The sequence below is a fragment of the Pituophis catenifer genome, unplaced genomic scaffold, assembly GCF_029215685.1.
Source record: "Pituophis catenifer annectens isolate HBS135680 unplaced genomic scaffold, rPitCat1.0.hap2 SCAF_1, whole genome shotgun sequence".
Taxonomy (NCBI): Eukaryota; Metazoa; Chordata; class Lepidosauria; order Squamata; family Colubridae; genus Pituophis; species Pituophis catenifer.
In genome coordinates, this window is record NW_027256881.1 from 46,475,496 (window position 1) to 46,498,379 (window position 22,884).

Consider the following 22,884-nt stretch of genomic DNA (forward strand, 5'->3'; position numbering starts at 1 on the left):
AGAAAATACTCTCTCTCACTTTCTAGATAAACAGTATGTCACAAGAAAGCTGAATACGTTATTGCATATTTAGGTTTAGTAGATTTCACACCAAATCTTATTTTTTAATGTGATATTTTGGAATATTTCACCACTTGCTATAGAAAACATAATAAATCTCCTACTTACAACATTGGACAAAGTGAAAATGAATGAAAGGGATGAAAGCCTGTGACTTTCAGAATTTCTTGAACTACAACTTCCAGCCCTCCCCCCTCCCCCCAACAAGATCTATGATGAGGATACTGAGAGTTGTATAGTAGCTCAACAAACATTTAGAGACTCACAAATTCCTCACTCTCTGATCAAGAGCTAGGATCAAGAGCTATTAAGCAAGGTGTGCTTCTCTGTTCTATAAGCCAAAGTTTTGTAAATCTGTATATTTCACTTGATGGACTTTGAAATAATAAGGGAGAAGACTAATAATGTTTACTCTGATTATTGCTAGTTGAGGTACAAGATGCAGTCCTGTATCTATTGCTAGTCTCTACTGCCCTGGCGTAATCTAATAGTGATGTGTCTCTACAGATCCACTTTAAAAGATAGAACTGCGTGCTGGATTAGAGAACCACTATTTGAATTCCTGACAAGGAAGGTAGTATAATAGTACTTGCTGAGATAGGCGGCTATAGAAAACAAACAAATAAAATGTTATTTTCCTGACACCAATGCAGGGATTTGCTATTCCTTTCTGAATTTTCAGGCTAGTTTTCTATAGCCCAGCAATTACCTGGTGGTCTCCAGGTACTACTCAAGCCAGACCCTTTTAAGTGTTATCAGCCAAGGTTGGCTTGGTTCTGTCACCTGATCAACCACCCTCTCCATATGTGACAGGAATAAGAAAGCATATATTCATTTTCTTATGTTAAATGTATAGGAATGGAAAATGTATGACATGATATTTGTCACCCTGCATATTTTCCCCCTCCCAAGCAACTATTGTCCAAAATATGAATGGGAAAACATAAGTTTTACTAAAGAAGAGATAAGTATATTTTAGAGTTTCTGAAGTTAATTGCAGTTATGCATCCAAATATCATGTAAGTAGCAAACCAATAAGAATGATCGTGCTGGGATGATCATGCTGGGATGCAATGATCAAATTTGGGGAGTGATTCTGCTCCAGCTTTCCCCAATCTGGTATTCCTCAGCATATCTGAAGGTCAGCAGTTAGAAGATTGGATTATATCAGGATCTCCATCGTACTGGATCTTCCTGTGGTGTTTGTGGGAATCCAGGTCTGACAGATAATTTCAAGTAAAAAAAAGAAGTGCATGAAGCAGCCAGTAAGGTCACCAAAAAAGAATGATGCTTCTGTTATTTTTCATTTGTAACAAGCAAGGAACTTTTCTATTGGAACCAAGTATTGTTTTGCAAAGACACACAATTTTCCATGATACATTGATTAGGATATACAAAACGAGGCCAGATCTATATGCTTATGGCTGTCAAGACTATACAGAATGGAAAGGTTGTTAGGAAAGACCTTGCCTCTAGTTACATTAACACAAAATATACCAACCCAGTTATAACCCTCTTCACAACAACTGCTTCTGCTTTTGTTTTTGATAAACAATTAGACAGAAAAATACCAGTAATTTTTCAGCATTTTAAATGAATCTTTTAATTGAAAAGATCTTTTGAATCTTTTAAAAAGACTAGACGAAGCACAGCTTGTTTTGTTCCTTTTAGATACAGTATAGGCAGTCCTCGACTTATGACCACAATTGAGCCCCAAATTTATGTTGCTAAGCGAGACAGTTGTTAAGTAGGTTTTGCCCCACCTTTTGACTTTTCTTGCACAGTTGGTAAGTGAATCTGGCTTCCTCATTGACTTTGCTTGTCAGAGAGTTGCAAAAGGGGAATCACATGACCCTGGGACACTGCCACTGTCATGAATATTAATCAGTTGCCAAGGATCCAAATTTTGATCATGTGACCATGGGGATGTTTCAACGGTCATAAGTGTGAAAACGGTCATAAGCCACTTTTTTTCAGTACTGTTGTAACTTTGAACGGTCATTATAAATGAATGATTATACCCTGTTTCCCCAAAATAAGACATCCCCTGATAATAAGCCCAATCGGGGTTTTGAGCGCATGGCAATAAGGCCAAGCACTTATTTCAGGGTTCAAAAAAATATAAGACTGGGTCTTATTTTCGGGAAACATGGTAAATAAAATGTAGTTAAAATTGACACTGTGTCAAGATAAGGTATATCTTCCAATATTAGATCTGGACAAATTTGGGAAGGTCATTCCCTCAATGGTCATCTTAAGAACATTCTGTTGTGGCCCGTCAGCAGCCTGTGCAGCTAGTAGCTGATTCTGACAGCGAGGAGGCTGGTGTGGTGCTGCATCAGCAGCCTGTGCAGCTGACACTCGAGTCGGACAATGAGAGGCTGGAGAAGATGTGGTGCCAGAGGCGGGAATTCAGCCAGGGCCTTCAGAACCTCCAGAAGCTCCCATAAGTGAAGAGGAAGAAGAGGAGGAGCCTCTTCTCGATGTACGGGCGCGCAGAGCTGCCAAAAGGCAGGAGTGGCTCCTCAGGAGGAGGTCTCCTCTAGAGTAAGGCTTGGGGCTAATTGGCCACTCCCTTAGCCTATTTAAGGAAGGACAAAGACTGAGGCAATTTACAGGGAACAACTTAGTTCACTCTCCTTCGCGTCTTGATCTTAGTTCTCTGCAAATTGCTTCTGGGCTTTCTGCCAACCATAGTAAGATTACGATTATTTATTCTTTGGATTCTTGTAGGCTGTTAAGAAATTTAATTAAAAGCCTTTGTTTGAAAAAAAAACTGATTTAATTTAGTAAACTAAGGTTTGTACAGACTTTGTGCGTGCTGCGTTCTTTGGGGTCCATAGCTGGGGCAGGACACATTCAAAAAACACCTGGCCAAAGATTATTGGAGACAGAAAAAAAAATAGAAGGAATGAAATCTTGCTTTAATACAACAAAAGTCTTAAAAGAGAGGCAAATACCTGAGTAAAGCGGTTTTTTTCCTTAGCGGCTAATGGTCGCCCCCCCCTAAAATCTATGTGTTAGAGTACAATGCTTAGATGCTCTGTCTTATCATGTACCTAATGCTATTTTTTTTTAATAGGACACTCTGAAGAAAGTATGTTGTTTTTCTAACTGCAGGGGGAAACTAACGTAATCTTGTAGTCCAATTCATTTTAAATCTGTATCCTAAAAACACACCTTTGGAACACACTTTCTGGCAAAAAGAACAAATTCTCCCCTTGTCAAAATAGAGCCACGTGCTGCTCAGAATCTTCTTAAGATGATTTGAATCTGAAGAGCAATCTTTTCTTGACCCTGCTATTTTCCACTTGTATATTGCCACCTCCAGTGGATGTTGAGACCTGTATTCCTGAAATTCTGCCTGGTGATAATAGTAGGAGCAATTAAAAATGGAGCAGGATGTTTTGAAGAATTAAACCCCTGAAGTTGAAAGCTAGTGCTTGGATTAGAAAACCTCCATCACAACTACCACCATACATTTGCCCAATTGTTCCTTTTTGAAGGAACTTTTTGCCAAGGGAGATTTCTCAAAGTTGGCCAGTAGGTGGCAACCTACCATTGACTGTTGTCTACAATCAGACTCAGCTAGCAGTTACTTATATTATGAGAGAACCCTAGATAAAGAAGAAGCTGTGTTATAATTAATTATAATTGTACTCAACTGCTTTTTCAGTAGTGCAAGTTGCTGAGTGTTTTAGTATTACCATTTATCAGGCTATTCCCTTGATTCCTAATGAAGGTGACTTCATAAACTTTAAGGTGATACAAATCGCGTTTTTCCAGGCTTCAGAAACTGTTAGTTTACAAGAAAAGTTCCCAGAACTCCTGATGAAGAGACAATGTTCTTGTGATAGAAAATTGTCTATCTTTAAATGAAATGTACAGAAAAAAGGTCCTTAAGCTGTCAAAGAATCCAGTCAAGTTCTTGGAGAATCCAAAGGTTCTGTGGGACATGGTTTGAAAATATAAATGACTGTCATGCTATTTCCAAAACATAATGCTCTTACCCACCCAAAGATCAGAATTCATGAATTCAGAGAATGATGATAATAATAATTAAAATCCCTAATAATAATAAATATAAAAAGTCTGTACAATATAATAAAAATAAAACACATCTGTTCCAATGAAGCAGAATATCTAAGGAGAAATGTCTAAGTAGTTGGGTGAATCTGTTAAGAGGGCAATTGTTAAAATGTGGAGTCTCATGCTGCTCTTACTTCTTGGTGCTGAGAGTTTTCTTATTCTTTGCACTAGTGGTCAAAATATGGAGTAGAAAGCTGGAAGGATGAAGTGCAATTGGGGCTGCCATTTTCTTCCATTAATAATCAAATGCACAAAGGAGATGAGGAAAAAGAAAGGAGTCAGAGCCTCTAGTTAGGCCCAAATAATTAAAGAGATGGATGCCATTGGAGGTTGTAGGCTGTAGAAGAATAACCACTATCAGAAATGTAAAATTGGGAAGTACATCTTTTGCACATGGACATTTTAATTCCCAACTACTTCAAGTAAAGCTAGGAAAGATAGTGCTATCTGAAAGTTAGAGTCAGTATTATAGATGGATAGATGCTCTAATTTGCTATAAGCACTTCCTAAATAGCAAATTTCTTACCAGTTCACAATATTTCATAGCCCATTAGATGTCCAGATTTCTCAATGTCTGTTCATGTCATTAAAAACATTTTCTTTTCTTTTTATTACTAGACAAATCTTAGGGTAAAGATTAAAAATAAGGTTATCCCCAACTCATGATGCAAATGTTTCACTTCTGTTGAAACATCCTTTTGCTTCTAGCTTCCCCTGGGAATCTTATCAGATATTTGTGCTAAAAAAAACATTAACCACCTGCCCTGCGCTTTGTAATATCAGCAACCAACCTTTTTATCTTTTGGTTAATGTGCCTTGGTATCTTGAAAGGGGGAGGAGGGGGAGCAGGGAAAGCAGAGGGAAAAATTCCAGCAACAGATTTGATTTGCAGGGACAAAAATTTTGAGCAAATGCCAAGCTAGCAGGGGGGCCATTATTCTGTCTAAAAATAAGTTTGAAAAAAGAAACATACAGACACAAACCTTTTAAATCAACATGTTTTGGACTAATTGAGGAGAAAGCAAGAAAGATTCAGTTTGAAATTCAAATGATCACCTTCTGTTATGGACATTTTTTTTCCCCTTTCCAAATTTATGATCTTAGATTTTAAAGAATAACTGCCGCTGAAATGAGGAAAATGTAAGTAATACGTGGTAGTTCACAAACAATCTGAAAAGTATAAAGTAGATATTAAAGGGAATGTGTAAAAATTAGCCATAATGTCTTTTTAAACTGCAAAAGGTAAGAATCACATAAGGAATATAGGAATTGATTAATAGAACAATTTCATTCAATGTAGAGTTACTGTCAGTAATGTATGAATGTACAACATTCTGACCCATTTAATTTCATGTTGCCTGTTCAAAGATTAGGCTATATGGTGCTCTATAAATGTTTTAAAATACAACTTCCACCATACTGTGCTATTGATCATGGAAGCTAAATCTGGAAGATACCAGTTATGCAACTGGTTTATTTTTGCTGCCAGAATGGTCCAGGGTTTTAAGCCTTTTGTATCTGCCAGCTAATCCTTTTAGATTAGGATCTCCAATGTAATCATTTCAGATTGCATGATACCTGAGATCTGCCTGCAAAAACAATTGCACGAATTAACTGGGAGTCTTCCTATGTCATTATCAAACATCTCCAGTTCTAGCAGATTTCCCCCTCCCCTGCCATTTGACTGAAGAAAATTTGACTATCTGCAGTTTGCTTCCACAAATGCAGAATGGTGGAATAGTTTTTTCAGATCAGATGATTTTTTTTCACCCCTTATGTTTGTAAACTGATCCATCTTGCCAATATCAGTCTCTGGCTTTCTGAAAGCTCTTGAAGAACATTTTGATAAAAATATTAAGGACTTGTTGCTGTTGAGCAACAGCCTTGCCTGTCTCATTATCACACATTATTTCAGCTTGTGCATTTGAAAATTTCTGAGAAAAAGGCATTGTAGAAAAAATAATCATAAGGAATAAGGAAGCTTGGTGAAGCACCGAAGCTTTCTGTGATACTTGGGAGTCTCCAAAGATCAGTTGTGAATGCAGAGTTCTAATCTACCATACGTTCTTAATGAATAAGCAAATGATTTTGTTTAATAAGAGTAAAGTTCAGCTTATACTTGTTAGTGACACCCGTAATTCTCAAAGGAATCTCTTCCATTAGACCAGGAGCTCTAAACATCATTCTGTGTACATATTGGGTGTGTATGGGAGAAAATTAGTTCCTTGTCCATATAATTGGAAAAGAAGTGAGACTAGGAGTGATTGTTTACCATACTTGATGGAATTAAAAAACCTGTTCACTCTTTATTAGTAGATGGCTTAGAGAAAGTTTAAGATTAAACTTTGTCCTGAAGGTAGCTAACAAGAAAAAAACAACACCTTTCCATTTTCTTAAAGCTTATATTATTTTAAATTAAATGTGTAAATATTGCCTTGATTCTTAAAGAAAACCCAATATGGAGGTTGCTATAAATCCTTTAATGGTTAGAACTAGCTGTTAAAAAGAATCATTATCATCATCTTTTGCTAATTGGGCCCACAATACTTGCTGATGTTGATCCATTCTATGACTGCCTTGGTCCACCTGCCATCAGTTCTTCATTCATTCATTTCATTCATTTATTAGATTTGTATACCGCCCTACTCCTGAAGGACTCAGGGCGGTGAACAGGCACAGAATAAAACACATAAATACAAAAATTAAAAAACATAATTAAAACCAAATTAAATAATTTCGCCCGAGACAATTAAAATTCCCAATAATTAAAAAACAAATTAAAATTTCAGTTTAAAAAATTTAAAAGAAAGGGGAGAAAATTAGGTCAGGCCGGCCTGCTGGAATAGGAGGGTCTTAAGAGTTCTTGCTATGTGACCAGCCCATTTCCATTTCAATTCTTTTATTCTCTTGATGATATTCGTTTGTTCTCTAATCCATGTGCAGATCTTTCTATCTTTGTCCAATTCAGAAAGAAAAAGAAGCTTTAAGAAACATGGTTTGTTGAGACAGTTTAAACAGTGTTGTGATAAATGCCTTATGACAATTTTAGTATGATAGGACAGTAAAGTAAGCTTACGTATTAGGATTGTAGACAGAGAAAAGGCGGAAATCCTAATAATGGGATCCGTAAAAGTTTGTACTAATTTATCTTAATATCCAGTCTGATTCTTATGAGGAAAACAAAACAAAAACATTACCCAGTGGCTTTTTTTTTTAAAGAGCCAGAACAGTTTTCTGATATCTCAAACTGCAGATAGTTTTGTGACAATGACAATTTCACAATAGCATGAAAAGTGTTGCCTCTGTTATTATAACTTTGGTTTTGAAGAAAAGAGGAGAAAGTTGGAAGTGCACGAACTTAGATGTTGTTTGGATTAGGATTCTTGCGCATATACATGCTTGTCCACAAAAATATTAGAATAGAAATATCTTTTTAATAAAGAGGTTAGATTGACAGGCAGAAACCATTTTTTGTTAGCAGGGATTCTGAAGAAGAATGCTTTTCCTTAGTTTTAACATTTATATTAACGCACAAGTTTCCATCTTTTCTGACAAAAAAAAGTTAGGGAAGATGTAAATCCTGAAACTAAATTAACAGGAAGATTGTTCTAGATGTGGTGAAAAATTTGTTTGAGTTGGTACATATTTTGTATAGATTTCTGCAGCTACACATTTGCATGTAGCTTTTTCTCAGTGAAATTCTTTTGTAAAGGGTGAATTGATTATGCCGTAAATTTATCATCAGAGTATATGAACTGATATATAAATAGGATTCTTTCATAAGGAGAAGATTGAGAATTAGTTAAGAAAGAATTATTACTCAGTGGCTAAATGCATATTCTGGGAGTTGAGCTTCTGATATTTCTGGAACGGCTGGGAAAAATATCTGCTTGAAATACTTAAGATGCACAGTCAGTTGGCAGACAATATTGAGCAGGACAGTCTATTCTTCTGACTTGATATTTTATTTATTTATTAGATTTTTATCCCACCTTTAGTACTTTATACGTAACTCAAGATGATGAGCATAGATAATACTCCTTCCTATTTTCCTTATAACGACTCTGTGAAGTGGGTTGGACTAAAACTGACTGACCCAAAGTCACCCAGTAAGCTTTCATACTTAAAGTGGGACTAGAACTATCAGTCTCTTGGGTTCTGGGCCAGAGCTTTAACTACTACACAAAACTGGCTCTGTATATATGTATAAAATCTTCACATAGTGCTAGTTAGTACAAATGCAGATATCCTGAAATTCTCTTCTGAATGATCCTTACATAAGTAAGGCAGAGAACTGTAAGAAATACAGTTCTAATAGCAAAGCAAATGGTTGCTTAGGTTTATAGGCTACCACTTTTTATTATATAAATGTCTTAGCTGATATGAGTGAGATGGCTTCATTATTGAGAACTGGCATTTGGGTAAGATTTATTGCAATATTAAAACTTTTTGATGGTTGGAACGGGGAGAGCTTTTTCGCTATGCAGAATTACATTAGCTTGTTGAGCTTTAAATGTATTTTGCAATCTATCGTTTTCTTATTTTTCTCTCTATGATGTATTACTGAGAGTAAAGGTTGCTTTATTGATGTGATATACAAAGGTTATTATATCAATATGTTGCAGAGAAAATGCAAGCGAAGGGGAGTGCAGAGGAAAAATTTATCTGAAGCTTTTTCCAGTAAGTGGTGCCATGGTATTCTGAAGTGGGTATCTCCATCCCACTCACTAGTTAAAAAGGTTGCAATGGCTGTTTGTTTTTTCTCAGCCATTCACCTCAGCAGTACCAATGGCCAGCAAGCTAACTTTGTGCACATTGGACTCAGATGCCTTTTCTCAGACTAGTCACAAAGGGAAGAGGAAAAATTGTTCCTGGGTGAGGGAGAAGATCAGCATCCAAACTTCAAATCCACCAGACCATTTAAAAAGTAGAATTTCTACAATTATTCAGGAAATATATAAACATTATATGCTACCTATATCCAAGAATCTGATCTACCAACCGTCAAGTCAAATTGGCGCTAGATAAGATACAAAAGAACTTAAGTTCACTGGATTTAAGTCTCTGAGCTTAAAGATTCTAAACTACTGATGCATTTGACCCAGCCTTCAGGCTCCCCCTAGTTATATCCTACACTTTGTAAGGCAATATAGCTCTTCTACCTGAGGTGAAGCCTCCTTTGACTGGAGGTGATGGTGGTAGTGTTCACATAAGTGGCCTGTAGAAATAGTTCATAGTAAAAATTAACCTTCCAACAGACTCCCACCCCCATAGCCAGCTCTTGTATATCCCATTTTAGAATGCCCTGGCTCTATTACCATAGGACATTGGTGTGCGGGACATTTCATTAAGGTCTTTTTTATACAGTGGAGATAATCCATCCAGCACTGTTAAAAAAATGGGAGGCAATGATGGATGGCATCAGTATTTGCAATTTATGGGGACTAATTGTGTCTTTCTGAATTCCTACCTTATCAAATGCTATTTTGCTTTACGACTTGCCGTTCCAAAGCTGGGCAAGGGGGCAATTATCTCTCACAGAAACTGACAACAGTTTTGAAAAAGGACCTTCATACTAAATTCAGCAACTATTCTTGATTAAAGAAAATATGTTTCCTTATTGTAAAAACAATCAGATTTAAAAGGAAACTAAACATTTCTGAAGTTCTTTTCAAGTAGCATAAAGACATTGCGTGTACTTTGGCTAAATTGCTTCTGTATTTTATTCTAACTGAACTTATTTGTTCGGTTCTGGCTTTTCTTTTTTCCATAAATTTAAGGTGGCATTCTTAGTCCTCAACCAGTGGCAGCATCTGCCCAACCTTGCTGGGTTTGGAAATTAGAATGGGGCCTACACCACCAGAGCTGGGAAGCTTTTTTCCAATTAAAAATCTTGGAAAAAGGTTATAGCCAAGACATTTTATGGATATGTTCATATAGTTACCAGGGTATCCTTAACTTTTTACATGTTTGTCTCTGTGAAAGAAAGACTGCACCTCAGTCAGTTCATGATTGAAAAGTAGTTAAATATAGAGCCTATACTAATTCTTTAATCATTACACATTATTTACTCTTGATAGATAGGTAGAATGTGGTTGTGTAATTTATCAGTTCTCTAGACTAGCCAACTTCACAATGATATTGGATGGCTTCACATTTTTTAAAAAGCAAACACAAAACAAAACAAAACATCAAAACAACAATTGTCTAAGGGAATAATCAACTAAACTTCAACATTATTCTTAACTTAAAGGATTAGTCTGCTATGGTATAAGTGGTATAAGTTTGAATGGCTTATAATTTATTGTGAATATGGCTTTAAAAAAATTCCAATAAAGTATGTACAGTAGTATTGTAAATAGTATAAGGACACTTATATTTAAATGTATTTTCCCTGCATGCTGTCAGGTTCTGACCGATGCCCTAATTAAATCATGAGCCTAGAGCCAAGCTTCAAAAGAAATCCAGTTATTTATTAGGAGCGTCATGTCCTCACGTTCCAAGTGAAGCCAACTCTGACCCCACCTAATTTACGTTCCAGCTCTGACCCTGTTTCCCCCCTCCCCCCAAGGTGTGTCATCAGTTACATTCTCCAATGAAGTAGTTTTGCGGATTGTAGAGATCACTCCCCTCTGGCCACTGTGGGTAACCGTGGAGACAGTCTTGACAGAGATATGGCTGGAATACGATTTTGTTTTGACTGACGTGCTGCCTCGCCACAGCTGCAGAGTTCGTTTTCCCATTCCCTTTGCCTACGGCAACTCGAGAGCAGGCCAGGGATGCTTTGCGAGTTGACACATACATTACAACACAAAGCAGCACAGATTTAAATGCTTCATTTTATTGAATGCATCTGCTTTTGAAATATATAGTCAGGAATTTTGATAAAACAGAATTCTAGAATATCTTAGGCGGGAGAGTGCCTTCAAGCCAATGTTGACCCCTGGAGATATCTGGAGAAGTCCTTCCAGTTTTCTTGAAAAGATTTTGAAAGTGGTTTGCCTTGCATCTTTCCTAGGACTGAAAGAGAGTAACTGGTACAAAGTATTCAGCTGAGTTCAGCACTAAGGCAATATTAGAATTCATGATCTCCTGGCTTCTAGCCCAGCACCTTTAACCACTATACCAAAGTGGCTGTTCAGAAGATCTTATTCTTTCTTTCTTTCTTTCTTTCTTTCTTTCTTTCTTTCTTTTCTTTCTTTCTTTCTTTCTTTCTTTCTTTCTTTCTTTCTTTCTTTCTTTCTTTCTTCCTTCCTTCCTTTCTTCCTTCCTTCCTTTCTTTCTTTCTTTCTTTCTTTCTTTCTTTCTTTCTTTCTTTCTTTCTTTCTTTCTTTCTTTCTTTCTTTCTTTCTTCTTCTTTCTTTCTTTCTTTCCTTCCTTCCTTCCTTCCTTCCTTCCTTCCTTCCTTCCTTCCTTCCTTCCTTCTTTCTTTCTTTCTTTCTTTCTTTCTTTCTTCTTAAAAAAGCAAAATGTTATCTAATTAGGTGTCTAGACATTAGCCTTTAGGGTTACAAACACATGCACAGGGCAACTTAGGTAAACAAGAACTTCCTAATTTTTAAAATTGCTTTTTAAATAATGGAATGTATCTGGATGTATGATCACTGCAAGCTCAGAGATGTTCCTCACAACTATGCAGTAAAATCTTAGGCTGCCTAGACCCATCTAATATTAACAATCATAACGAAGTATGGTGAAGAGATGCAAAATCATGGCTTAAAATGTATTTGCAAATTGTGCCTTGTAATCAAAATTATATTACACCTTTCTTCTTAGTGGGGGTGATGGAAACATTTTTAGCAGGTTCCTTGTCCTTGAAGGTGTTCTGCATGGTTGACAAGAGGTATTCTTATTACCGGCTTCCTATACTAATTTCATTCAATTTTATAAAAGTCACTTCTTTAAATTTTATTTACAATTTACTTAAATTTTAATCAAGCGGCTGAAATTTTACAAAATTAACAAATGTTAAATTGCTTTGCATTTTAATTAATTCTGTGGGTACAATCTAGTGGCTTATCCAACTCATGGAATAAACTATAAATACTTACCATGGATAGATATGCCTGCAACAAGGTATTGAGCAAAAAAGTGGGTTTGATACGAACCTCAACATTTCATAATGCTTTTTATTAAATTAATACATTACTTTAACAGAACAATAGAATAACAGAGTTGGAAGGGACCTTGAAGGTCTTCTAGTCCAACCCCCTGCTCTAGTCCAACCCCCCCTACTTTGATTATGGTCAGGCTTTATTAATAAGATCTAAATGTGTAAAAACTTCTAGCGATAAAACAAGTGCTACCTTTGTTGATTTGAGAACTAATATCAGAGAAGGAATATTGTATATTTCTGTTACCATTGGGTGTTGGAAGTGTAGAAGTTGTATCATCTTTATACACCTTTATATACCATTGTTATATACTTTGGCATCAGTGGTGGGTTTCAAATTTTTTTACTACCGGTTCTGTGGGCATGGCTTGGTGGGCATGGCATGGTTTGGTGGGCGTGGCTTGGTGGCCGTGGCCGGGGAAGGTTACTGTAAAATCTCCATTTCTTCCAGATCAGCTGGGACCTGGGAGGCAGAGAATAGATGGGGGCGGGGCCAGTCAGAATTTTTACTACCGGTTCTCCAAGCTACTCAAAACTTCTGCTACCAGTTCTCCAGAACTGGTCAGAACCTGCTGAAACCCACCTCTGTTTGGCATGCCCATGAGCTGCCAAACCCTTTAAAGCTTCGCAACTCTAAAAACACTTAAGAATATAGAGTTCCTTGCAAAGCCTGTCCTGCTTCCTTCAATCTTAGGTGCATTATAGAGAAAGCGCGATCTCATCATGGAAACTCCTACAGTTCAGCCCCTGTGCTGTATCAGCACCCAAGGTTCAATGCGTGAAGAAATTCCATTCCTCATCTCTTTCTGATTCCACTTCAGGCAAAATATGCCAGAAATCCATTACAATAGCCGTGGTTTTTTTTAATTTATAGTTTACCCCCCCCCCTAAAAACAACAGCACTTAAAGATAAAAGGCTCTCATTATAGTGCTAAATCCACTGCATTCTACATTGCTGAGAGATAATTACTTTCTCAAGGCTACTCAGTGAATTCTATAATCCTGTCCTTTCACTAAAATAGGAGGAATGGCTGCCTTTTTTGACCTCGAGACCTCCAGATGTAAATGCCCAGAAAAACATCTTGCATAATTCCTTGCCCTGGAGGGCACCAGGGTGGGGACAATTGGCTCTAGAAGCAGATTCCTGTTTACTACATGAAGAGGAGACCTATCTCCTTTCAGAATGAAAATGGCAGGTCCTGACTATGGAATTCCTTCCCTGAATACACCAAAGTGAATGAGAAATACCAACCTGTGTGGGTTTCACTGAAATTGCTGTGCCCGTTGCGGTGTTTCCATTGTCACCATTGTGAACTTGTTTTGAGTTTTGTCATTTCGTATGTTGTTATTGGTGTGTTTTATTTTTCTTTGGAATTATTGTTTTAATTCAGCCAATTAGATTGCTCCTCCAGCCAAGTGAGAGTGGTGATAGTGACTGAAAGCATGCATCATAGTTAGCTATGGCTTGTTGTAACAACAATTTGTTGAAAAAGCCACAGTCACTGGCTACGGGTTTTAGAAACCACAATGGCTGGTTCATGCAGCATGTTAAGGTCAAACTATTTATAGTTTAGCATGATGGGTGAACTCAGCAGTTGTATTGTGTTTAGATAGAGGATAAACATTTGACAATCCTGATTGCTGTGTCAAACTGGTATGCCTAGTGATGTTTGGGGAAAGTTGTTCTGTTATGGTCTGAGCCTTCTCACAAATGTAAGTTCGAAAGGGTATTTGATGTTTGAATTTTAACTGCGCTCACCTTTCATTCAGAAGTTGGTGTTGTTTTTGAAGAAACGGAGGCCTGCGACTGGTGGAGTTTGGGTGCCCTTCTCTTTGAACTCCTTACTGGAACGGTAGGATGTACCTTTAAAGAAAAAAAATATGCCATGTCCTGAATCCTACAGAAAATTAGGGAATTGGTTCTAGATTGTAAATATCCAAAGGCAGCTAAGAGATACAGAAAAACTAATGTTTTGCTCCCATCTAGTGGACATCAGGATTTTTGTCGCCTAGAGCAGTGTTTCCCAAACTTGACCTTTTGAAGATGTATGGACTTCAATTCCCAGAATTCCTCCACCAGGCATACTGGTTGGGGAATTCTGGGAATTGAAGTCCATGCATCTTAAAATAGCCAAGTTTGGGAAACACCGGCCTAGAGAGCTTAGTATTATCATACTATAGAGCCGTGATGGTGAACCTATGGCACTCGTGCTAGAAGTGGCACGCAGAACCATCTCTCCGGGCATGCCAGCCATTGCCCGTTGTTCTTCCGGATTCCGGCATGCCAGCCAGCTGGTCTTCACACATGTGGGAGCGCTGGAAACCGGAAGAACAGCTGCCCAATGTGCATGCGCGTGCCGGGAAGATGATCTTCTGGTTTCTGGCACGCACATGTGCACCAGCCAGCTGGTCTTCATGCATGCATGCATGCCAGAAACCAGAAGACCAGGTGGCCAGTGCGCATGCGCACACTGGAGACCAAAAGATCATTTTCCTGGTGTGCACATGCGCACCAGGCGGCTGCTCTTCTAGTTTCCAGCACACATGCACGCTCCCGTTTCAGCACTCAGTGCCGAAAAGGTTCTCCAACACTGCTATAGAGTAACAAAAATATAAGATAGAAACTTTCATATTGAAAGAAAAAAACTTCGGAACAATTGAAGATACTACTTTTAATTTAATTTAATTTAATTTAATTTAATTTAATTTATCACATTTCTATGCCGCCCAACTCCCAAGGGACTCTGGGTTACAACAAAAGTAATGCGACAATGAACATAGAAAATTATTAAAAACATTATGAAAACATTTTGAAAACATTAAAAGCCCATGCATACCATTCATGGCCGGATCTCGCAGGATTGCAACAGCGAGATCAGCGGTCCCAGGCCTGCCGGAATCTGTGTATTTATTGCCCGCCTTTATTATTTTTACAAATAACTAAATGCAATGAGTTATTTGTAAAACACCTTTCTTCTCCTATTTTGCTCACAATAACAATTCTATGAGATGGGTTGGGCTGAGAGAGTGATTGGCCCAAAGTTACCCAGCTAGCTTTCATGGCTAAGGCGCGGCTTGAATTCATGGTCTCCCACGTTCTGGTGCCTTAACTACTAGGCCAAACTGGCACCCAACAGCATACATCATTTGTTGAATAAACCACAGATGGTCAGGTACTTACAATATGATAAGCCATAAACAATAGCCTATACCACATTACTAGTTCACAGAGTGTTTCAAACTGAAACTGAACATCTTATGACTTAGCATGGTGATTAACCCAGACACTGAATATGCATTTTTCTTACAAGGAAAAAAAAACTAGTGCTGTCAATAGGGCATGCTGTTGCGATTTAGAGTACATAATGTGTTTCTGGGGACAAAACAATAGATGGTAAAGAAGTATTCCCTTTGAAATGTAACACTGAGGAACAAGAAGTAATTAACAACGAATACAAGTTGCTGGGGTACACTGCGGAAGTGAATTCATGAAAAAGATGTATCTTATTTCATTGTTCCTCATTTGAATAGAACAAACATTTAACCTTTTTGTATTTGGCCCATCATTATAGATCTTCAGGAAGATAAACTAAGATGCAAAGGGAATTTTTTTAAACAACAATTATTTGGAATACTTGTTTGGTTCAACGTAGGATCACATTTTTTTGTTCAACAAATCAATTCCCCCCCCCCCCCCCCAATTTCACCTCCCTTCCTCCAGCCAGGTGAAAGAGTTAAATTATGTAGGAAGAAGGCATGTCTTTTTGTTGGAAGGAGGGGCTCATTGGCTTCTTCCCCTTTGCTTCTTCTGAAAGAAAATGATGTTTCGTAAAGCAGCTTTCCCCAGCCTCTGGAACATAGCCTATTAGTGGGCTGTGAACTATTTGCAACCTGACTGTGGAAATGGAGGGTGAGCGTACGTGCATCCCTACTTGCATGAGTGGCGGGCACACATGCATGCCGCTTATGCAAATGGAGCTGCACAACAGTGCATATGCATGTGTGCGCTTGCCAGCTGCTTGTGCAGAACCAACCCCTCCTCCCTGCCAGTTGCAAAGCCAGAAAGGTTGGGGAACTCTGCCCTAAAGCAGGGGTGTCCAACCTTGGCAACTTTAAGATGTGTGGACTTCAACTCCCAGAATTCCCCAGCCAGCCATGGGAGTTGAAGTCCACAAGTCTTCAAGGTGCCAAGATTGGATACCCCTGTCCTAACATGTTTCTGAATTATTTCCTCTTGGTAGCCTTGGTGTATGTTGAAATACAATTTCCACTATCCCTGAAGTTGATGAGAATTAGGGTGGGTTATGCCATATAAAAGAACATAATTAGGCTGGGTAACCTGCCTGAGAAATGGAGCGGAGGTTTGTACCTCCTTGATCCTTGTGCCCCCATTCACATTTTCAGAACACCTTTAGGAACAACCTATCAGCTTGTTTTCCAGATTTTTTTTTGCAGTGGAAATGGATAGTATGTGTATGCACAATGCAAAATAACTCCACTTACAATTTTTGGTGAGGAGATACCCACTGTAATTGCTTTGTGTTTTAATGAGATTTTTTGTTCCATTATTGTTAGGGATTTTCACAGAGGTCACAATTACCTGTCTGAATCCATATACCTTAGCTTGCACCTCCATTTTTTTTTTCATCTCACAACAGGAATGAGATTTTAGGCATGCATAATGAATATTCAAAAGGTGAAGCTCCCAAAACAATGCAAGCCTGCACTGTTCTGTTCTGCTGATAATCAATTCTATTACACCTGATTAACTAGATCAACTAGTTGAACTACAAACTCCTTCATTTCCAGTCAGAATATCAATCACTTTCTGATTAAGAGTTATGGACATATTGGCATAAATTGAGGAAGATTACTTTAAGTTTGTGAATATAGTACCATGCATTGCCATTCTTTATCATAACATGAACTTTAATATGATGCATTTCTTGTTGGTTTGCCATAGACTCTCTTGGAGTGCCACCCAGCAGGAATAAATACTCATACCTGTTTAAACTTGCCAGATCACATTTCAGAAGAAGCCAGATCACTCCTTCAACAGGTAAATTCTTGATAAATGTGTATAAATGTTGTACTCCTTGCTACGGTTAAAGTCAGACTAACGTATGCTATATATTTTACTGAACATATAAAAAATGTTCCGTTTATTATATTACAAAAATATAATAAATGGATTTTTTTTCATTCAATGAAAATGACAGCCTCTTATCACCTTACAGTGTTAATAAAATTAGCTTTGTTCTTTTCATACTTGATGTTGTAAAGCGTTTCCTATCTTTCCTATTTATCTTTAGAAGCTTTTATAAAAGATTTGGGAGTAATTCAATGTCTGAAAATGTACTAATAGGATTGTGGTTTATCTTAGTGTCCCCAATAGCTACATCTTCTTAGCAGTAAAATTCTGTGTAATATAAAGAAACTAAACTATTAATGTGTAGGGTAGAAAAGTCCTACAGTTATACCATTATAGAAAATAGGAGCCATTTTTGTCAGGAAAACGTGAATTAACACTAAATTAATTATTTAATTTTGGAAAGGAGGAAAGGAATGATAGAGAAGTATAAAAGACCTATTTACCTATTGTCACCAAATACAGCTAGGGCACAAAATTGCTGCAGAAATCCATTGATTTAATTATTTCTCCTGACATAGACGATTTGGGAGTAAAGGTACATTTTTAATATTAAAGTGAGCATAATCTTTTAGGATTTAGAAACATGCTAAAACGTGGTTATTTTAACAAACTTTGACGATGGAGCCAAGCTGATTTAGATCTGTCCTGTTGTATGAATGTTATGGTTCTTATGTTTTGATCAGATCTAGTTTTTAAACATTGTTAAAACTGTGGTTATTTTTATTGTTTTAATCTACTTATGTAGACAGGATTATAAACCTTTATAGTCAGTATTCGGTGGGAGTAGTAGAAAAGTCTCCTAAAATAAGTAAATAAGAATAAAAGTATACATGTACTATTAAGATCAATGACTTCATCTAGTTTTTAGACTCGTAGAATAGAGGATATTTTATATTCCACCCCAGAAAGGAGACTGAAAATGAATGGAATTTTACCACTGGCATCTTTCGGAGTTTATTAAAGCAATACATAGCAACATCTAGCATTTTATGCCAGACCCTTTGTTATTTTCCCTCCTCCCCCAGGTTCAAGGTTACCCTTGTCCAAAAGGAAGTGTTTCATCTCTGGGCTGCATGTGGCTGACTTTACAGTTGAAGAGTCTGCTCCATTGGCTAGTAAATCAACTTTCTTTTGTGTGTCTTTCTAAGGAAACTACCATTCATTTTTGAGGAAGCTTTGTCAGGAAAAGGAAAAAGGGACTCTTGGCATAGCTAGTCATTTGTCATTATGATTTTCCTCTTCCACCCCCCTCACAGGTTGCTTGGGTCAGCCCATCACAGAATGTCTAGGAGAGGAACAGTGTGCAGATACATGCCAAATGTGTCCCATGACATGGATTTCAAAATCCGTGACCTCACTGAAAAAATAACACCCCACCCCGATCTAGCCAGCTAGGAGCTACGTACTTCAGAGGCATTATTCCTTATTTTGATTACCTGAAGATATAGATGGAATTCTTAAGGCTCTCTTAATTGACATCAAATTTCTCGAAAGCTGTCCCAGTTAGCATAATAACCAGTCTCTTTTTGAACAATGCAGCTTTAATGCAGTTTATTTTGCATTTCCTTTCTCATATTAAAAGTTTTTTTTTTTTCTTGTAACAGGGAAAACCTTCAGAACATAAATGTCTTTGTACTTAACTTTTCCACCTGGTATCAGCTGTTATATTTTCCAGAAGACGGCCGAGTGGCGGTTTTCTGACTGCTTATCTACTAACTCATGTATATTCACAAAGAAGGCTTGTTTTGTTATCTGAGTTATTTTACTAAGTGAGGTAGAGCAGTTTTAAGTGGCAGAGCCAACTTAAGATGTGCAAATGAATACATTTTATGGGTAAATTTCTCACTTTGATTATTAGATGTATGCATATGAAGGCATGCGCCCCAAATAATACCAAAGACAACTGCATTATACTATAGTTCCCTTTAAAGGAAACTTAGAAATGAAATTATTCTTTTGAACTGCTTATTTAAAATGTGACAGACTCATAAGAAGGAAGAAATGTAAACTTCAGTTCCTTTATCCTTTGTAAATATTTTTATGCTTTGCTGGTTACTTCCTTTCAAACATTTTCCATCAGAAGTTGCAGATAAGAAGAGTTCACTTCACTTTCTATGTATATATTCACTTCCCTTTTGACTCTATTGTGGATTTTTTTTTTAAAAAAACCTACTTAGTATTATTACTACTAGCAATCAATCGTACCATTTCTTTACATTTCATTTGTGAGTCTTTAGCTGCCAAAGCTCCTTGGGCCTTTTTGAAGACTTTTTTAGATAAATATTTTAATTGTCTGAAAAGCATCAGTTCCTCTTAGTTTCCTCTGTCTGATCTGATCACATTGGTTTCCACTGAAACCCCGTGCTGGGGCTACCCATCAAGTAGTATTTTTATCTTTTTCCATATGATTTAAACAAATACATTTTGCATGTAGTGCAAATAGGGATACATTCTGTGATATACCTTCATTGTGCATCTGTGTATCTTTGAGACTCCTAGCAACTGCCTGGACTTAGTCCCTCAATTTTCTTGGCAAGATTTCAGAAGTGCTTTGCCATTGCCTCCTTCCTAGGGCTGAGAGAGAATGACTGGCCCAAGGACACCTAGATGGCTTTGAGCTTAAAATCTACCTGGTTTCTAGCCTGATGTCTTAAAGCCTGGCTGTCTCACACACCTTCATTAAAATCAGATAAAAGGAAATTTAGTTTTCATCCAAACGAAGTGGAGACAGTCCATCTTTTTCCCTTGTATTTCTTGTAGGTTGATAAATATAAGAGGCAGTATAAAAGATAATACTCTAAAAATGACAACAAGGTTTTTAATACCACAGGTACTTGCTGACATACTCTTTTTCTTCCTCTTAATCTGTATTTATGAAACAATAAGTGGAATGTTCAGGATTATTTCAGAAACAACTAAGGCTTAAAGCAGGCGATATTTGATAGCTTGAAACAAAATTACTGATAGTTAACTGCCATTAATAAGTCTCACATATAATATAATAGGTTCTTGTTGCAGATAATCATTCAGATAAAAATACATATATACTCAAGCACTGGTTTTGTCAGCAGCAAGATAGTCTTCTGGAAACAGAACAGAATAGAATCAAATTTAGTGTTATGGGAGAAGCTGGCAAAAGAAGACCAAGTTTGAAACAGGCTAGAAGCAGTAGAGGAAAAAAAAAGCAGAAGAAACTCTCATATATATATCCATATGGGAGAGGTCATGGACAACAGCTTGAAATCCTGCTTTTCTCACTCCACCTTCCTCCTCCTTCATCATTTTATTCAGAGCAGAACCTATGCAGTTCACTCTGTGCTTCCTGGTGCACATACACAGAGATGCAACACGAAGAAGAGGATAAACGTACACGTAAATAAATGCAACATGTTACTTATAAAATTAAATACAGATGCCCCCTATGTCTATTTTTGGTAAAGAAAAGAATTCCAGAAGCCATGCTCTACCTTCCTCACTACATTTACATAACAGCCAATATTTTATCTAAAATACTTTAATTCTGCCCGCTTTAATGAGCTGTGACAAGTAAAGTTTTCATATTTCATTTTTATTACATATTTACTCAGATAAATTTCTAGGGTTCTAATTAAAAACTTGTGTATTCTCCATTAACTTAAACACATTATATTTCAGTAGTCTAGGCCTTACAAACAAAGTGCAAAGATCCAGTACAGCTTAAGTTTCACATGTAATCAGGTTTAGTAAAAACAAATCTAAATACGATAGGAAAGCTACAAGAATAAAGTTACTGGTCTACTTAAATATACTGTATAATAGATGACCAGGTATAATTATGTTTAGAGATTGGGATAACATGCAGATATTGTAAAATTAATGTCAGTCAGTATAGGTAGTCCTTGATTTATAACCATTGGTTTAATGACAAAATTACGATGGCCTTGTGGAAAAGGACTTTTGACCTGTACTTCTACTTATGGTGATTGCGCCAGCCCCATAGTCATCACAATTTGGGTGCTTGGCAGTTGGCTCACATTTATGATTGGTTGCAGCATCCTGCAGTCACATGATCACAATTTGCAACCTAGGCAGTTGCTCAGGGCACGTGAGAAATAGCAAGGATATGGCCAGTCCTTTCTTGTTAAATCATCTTGCAGATTTGTTATACTATTTAGAGAAGTCTATGGAATATTCTTTATTGCCAATTAAACATACACACAGTTTCAGATAACAAATTCAAGATAAGTTGCAATTGTAAATCTTTCACCAAAATAACATGAAGCATATTGTAAACTCAAAAGTTTCTGTGTAGAAAATATTCACAAGAGCTTACAAAAGAGTCCAGAGAGATATCTCAAGTTCAGGAAGATTCAAATATAGTCTTTTTCTGGTCTAAAATAACAATTAATCCAACAACAACATATAGTCAGAGTCACAGGTAGGAGATAAGGTTGCATCAAATAGCCATCTCTAGAAACTATATTTCAGTTTGACTAATAGTCAATGGTTCTTTCTTTCAAGCAGAACACTTGACTTCCTCTGCGGTCTCTTAATTTGCAACATGTTGCTGGGCTTGGGACTTTGACTATATTGTTAATCAGCTGACTTAGGGGTGTTCTCATCAGCTAATTCTTGTTGCAGGCTGAGGTTCAGACTGCAAAGTCTTCAGTTTATGAATCTGAAGATTCGGACTGATCAGATTATACTTAGGGTAGGTGACTCTTCAGAAGACATGCTTTATGAATCTGGAACTTTCTTACATCAACATATCCATCTTGACAGGTTAGGAAAGGGTTCAGTAAAGGGTAACCCTGACAAAATAGAATAACTGATAGTGTTTTGTATGAATATGATATGGACAAAAGAAAATTTGTGATTGGATGCTGATATTTTAAAGCATTTTTACAGATTTTTTTTTTAAATATAAAAGGAATAATAACCTGTGATAGAAGAAGAGAAGAGAATTTGTGTGGATTTCTCTACAGGAAAGAGCATTTACCTTCCTATAAAATTTATGCAGACATCCTCATTACTTCCTATATATAGTGACTATCAGGGAGGTAATTGCCTTAAACTATGTTTCCTAGGCGAGGGCATTTGTAGCAATACATAGGCTTTGTTGAGTTCTTTAGGAGAAGATTGCTCAGAGAGTGAAATAAATAAATCCAATTACATTTCAATAATAGAATCAGTTGCTTCAGTTTACTGCTTGACCTCTGCCAGATGTTTCAAAGACTGTTATTCATGTTTGTTGTACAATTCCGATAATTTACACTCTTCTATAGCATTGGCATTGCTTACCCTCACGTCAGCAAGGGAAATCAACCATCATATCAGGCTACACTTGGTACTTATTTATAAAAGCTCTAAAAAAGAATGAGTTTCGAAGAAATAGAAGTTAACAGTACAACATTTGTTTTTGTTTTTGTCTTTCAGTCTCAGATATTTAACCCAGATATTTAAGTTGATCAGTAGCATGGAAACCATTTCA

At 37.0% G+C, this 22,884-nt stretch overlaps 1 protein-coding gene across 5 annotated transcripts in view; it reads left to right on the forward strand.

Moving 5' to 3' along the window:
- The window catches only part of RPS6KC1 (ribosomal protein S6 kinase C1), a 96,992-nt gene that overhangs the window by 71,949 nt on the left and 2,159 nt on the right, over positions 1-22,884 (forward strand). For 4 of the 5 annotated variants that reach the window (XM_070932390.1, XM_070932391.1, XM_070932394.1 and 1 more), the window contains 2 exons: positions 14,033-14,115; positions 17,226-17,321. In XM_070932390.1, the coding sequence (XP_070788491.1) occupies positions 14,033-14,115; positions 17,226-17,321 (179 nt within the window). Of the gene's footprint in view, positions 1-14,032; positions 14,116-17,225; positions 17,322-22,884 lie in introns of those variants that run through there. The other variant, XR_011599736.1, reaches the window with a different exon arrangement.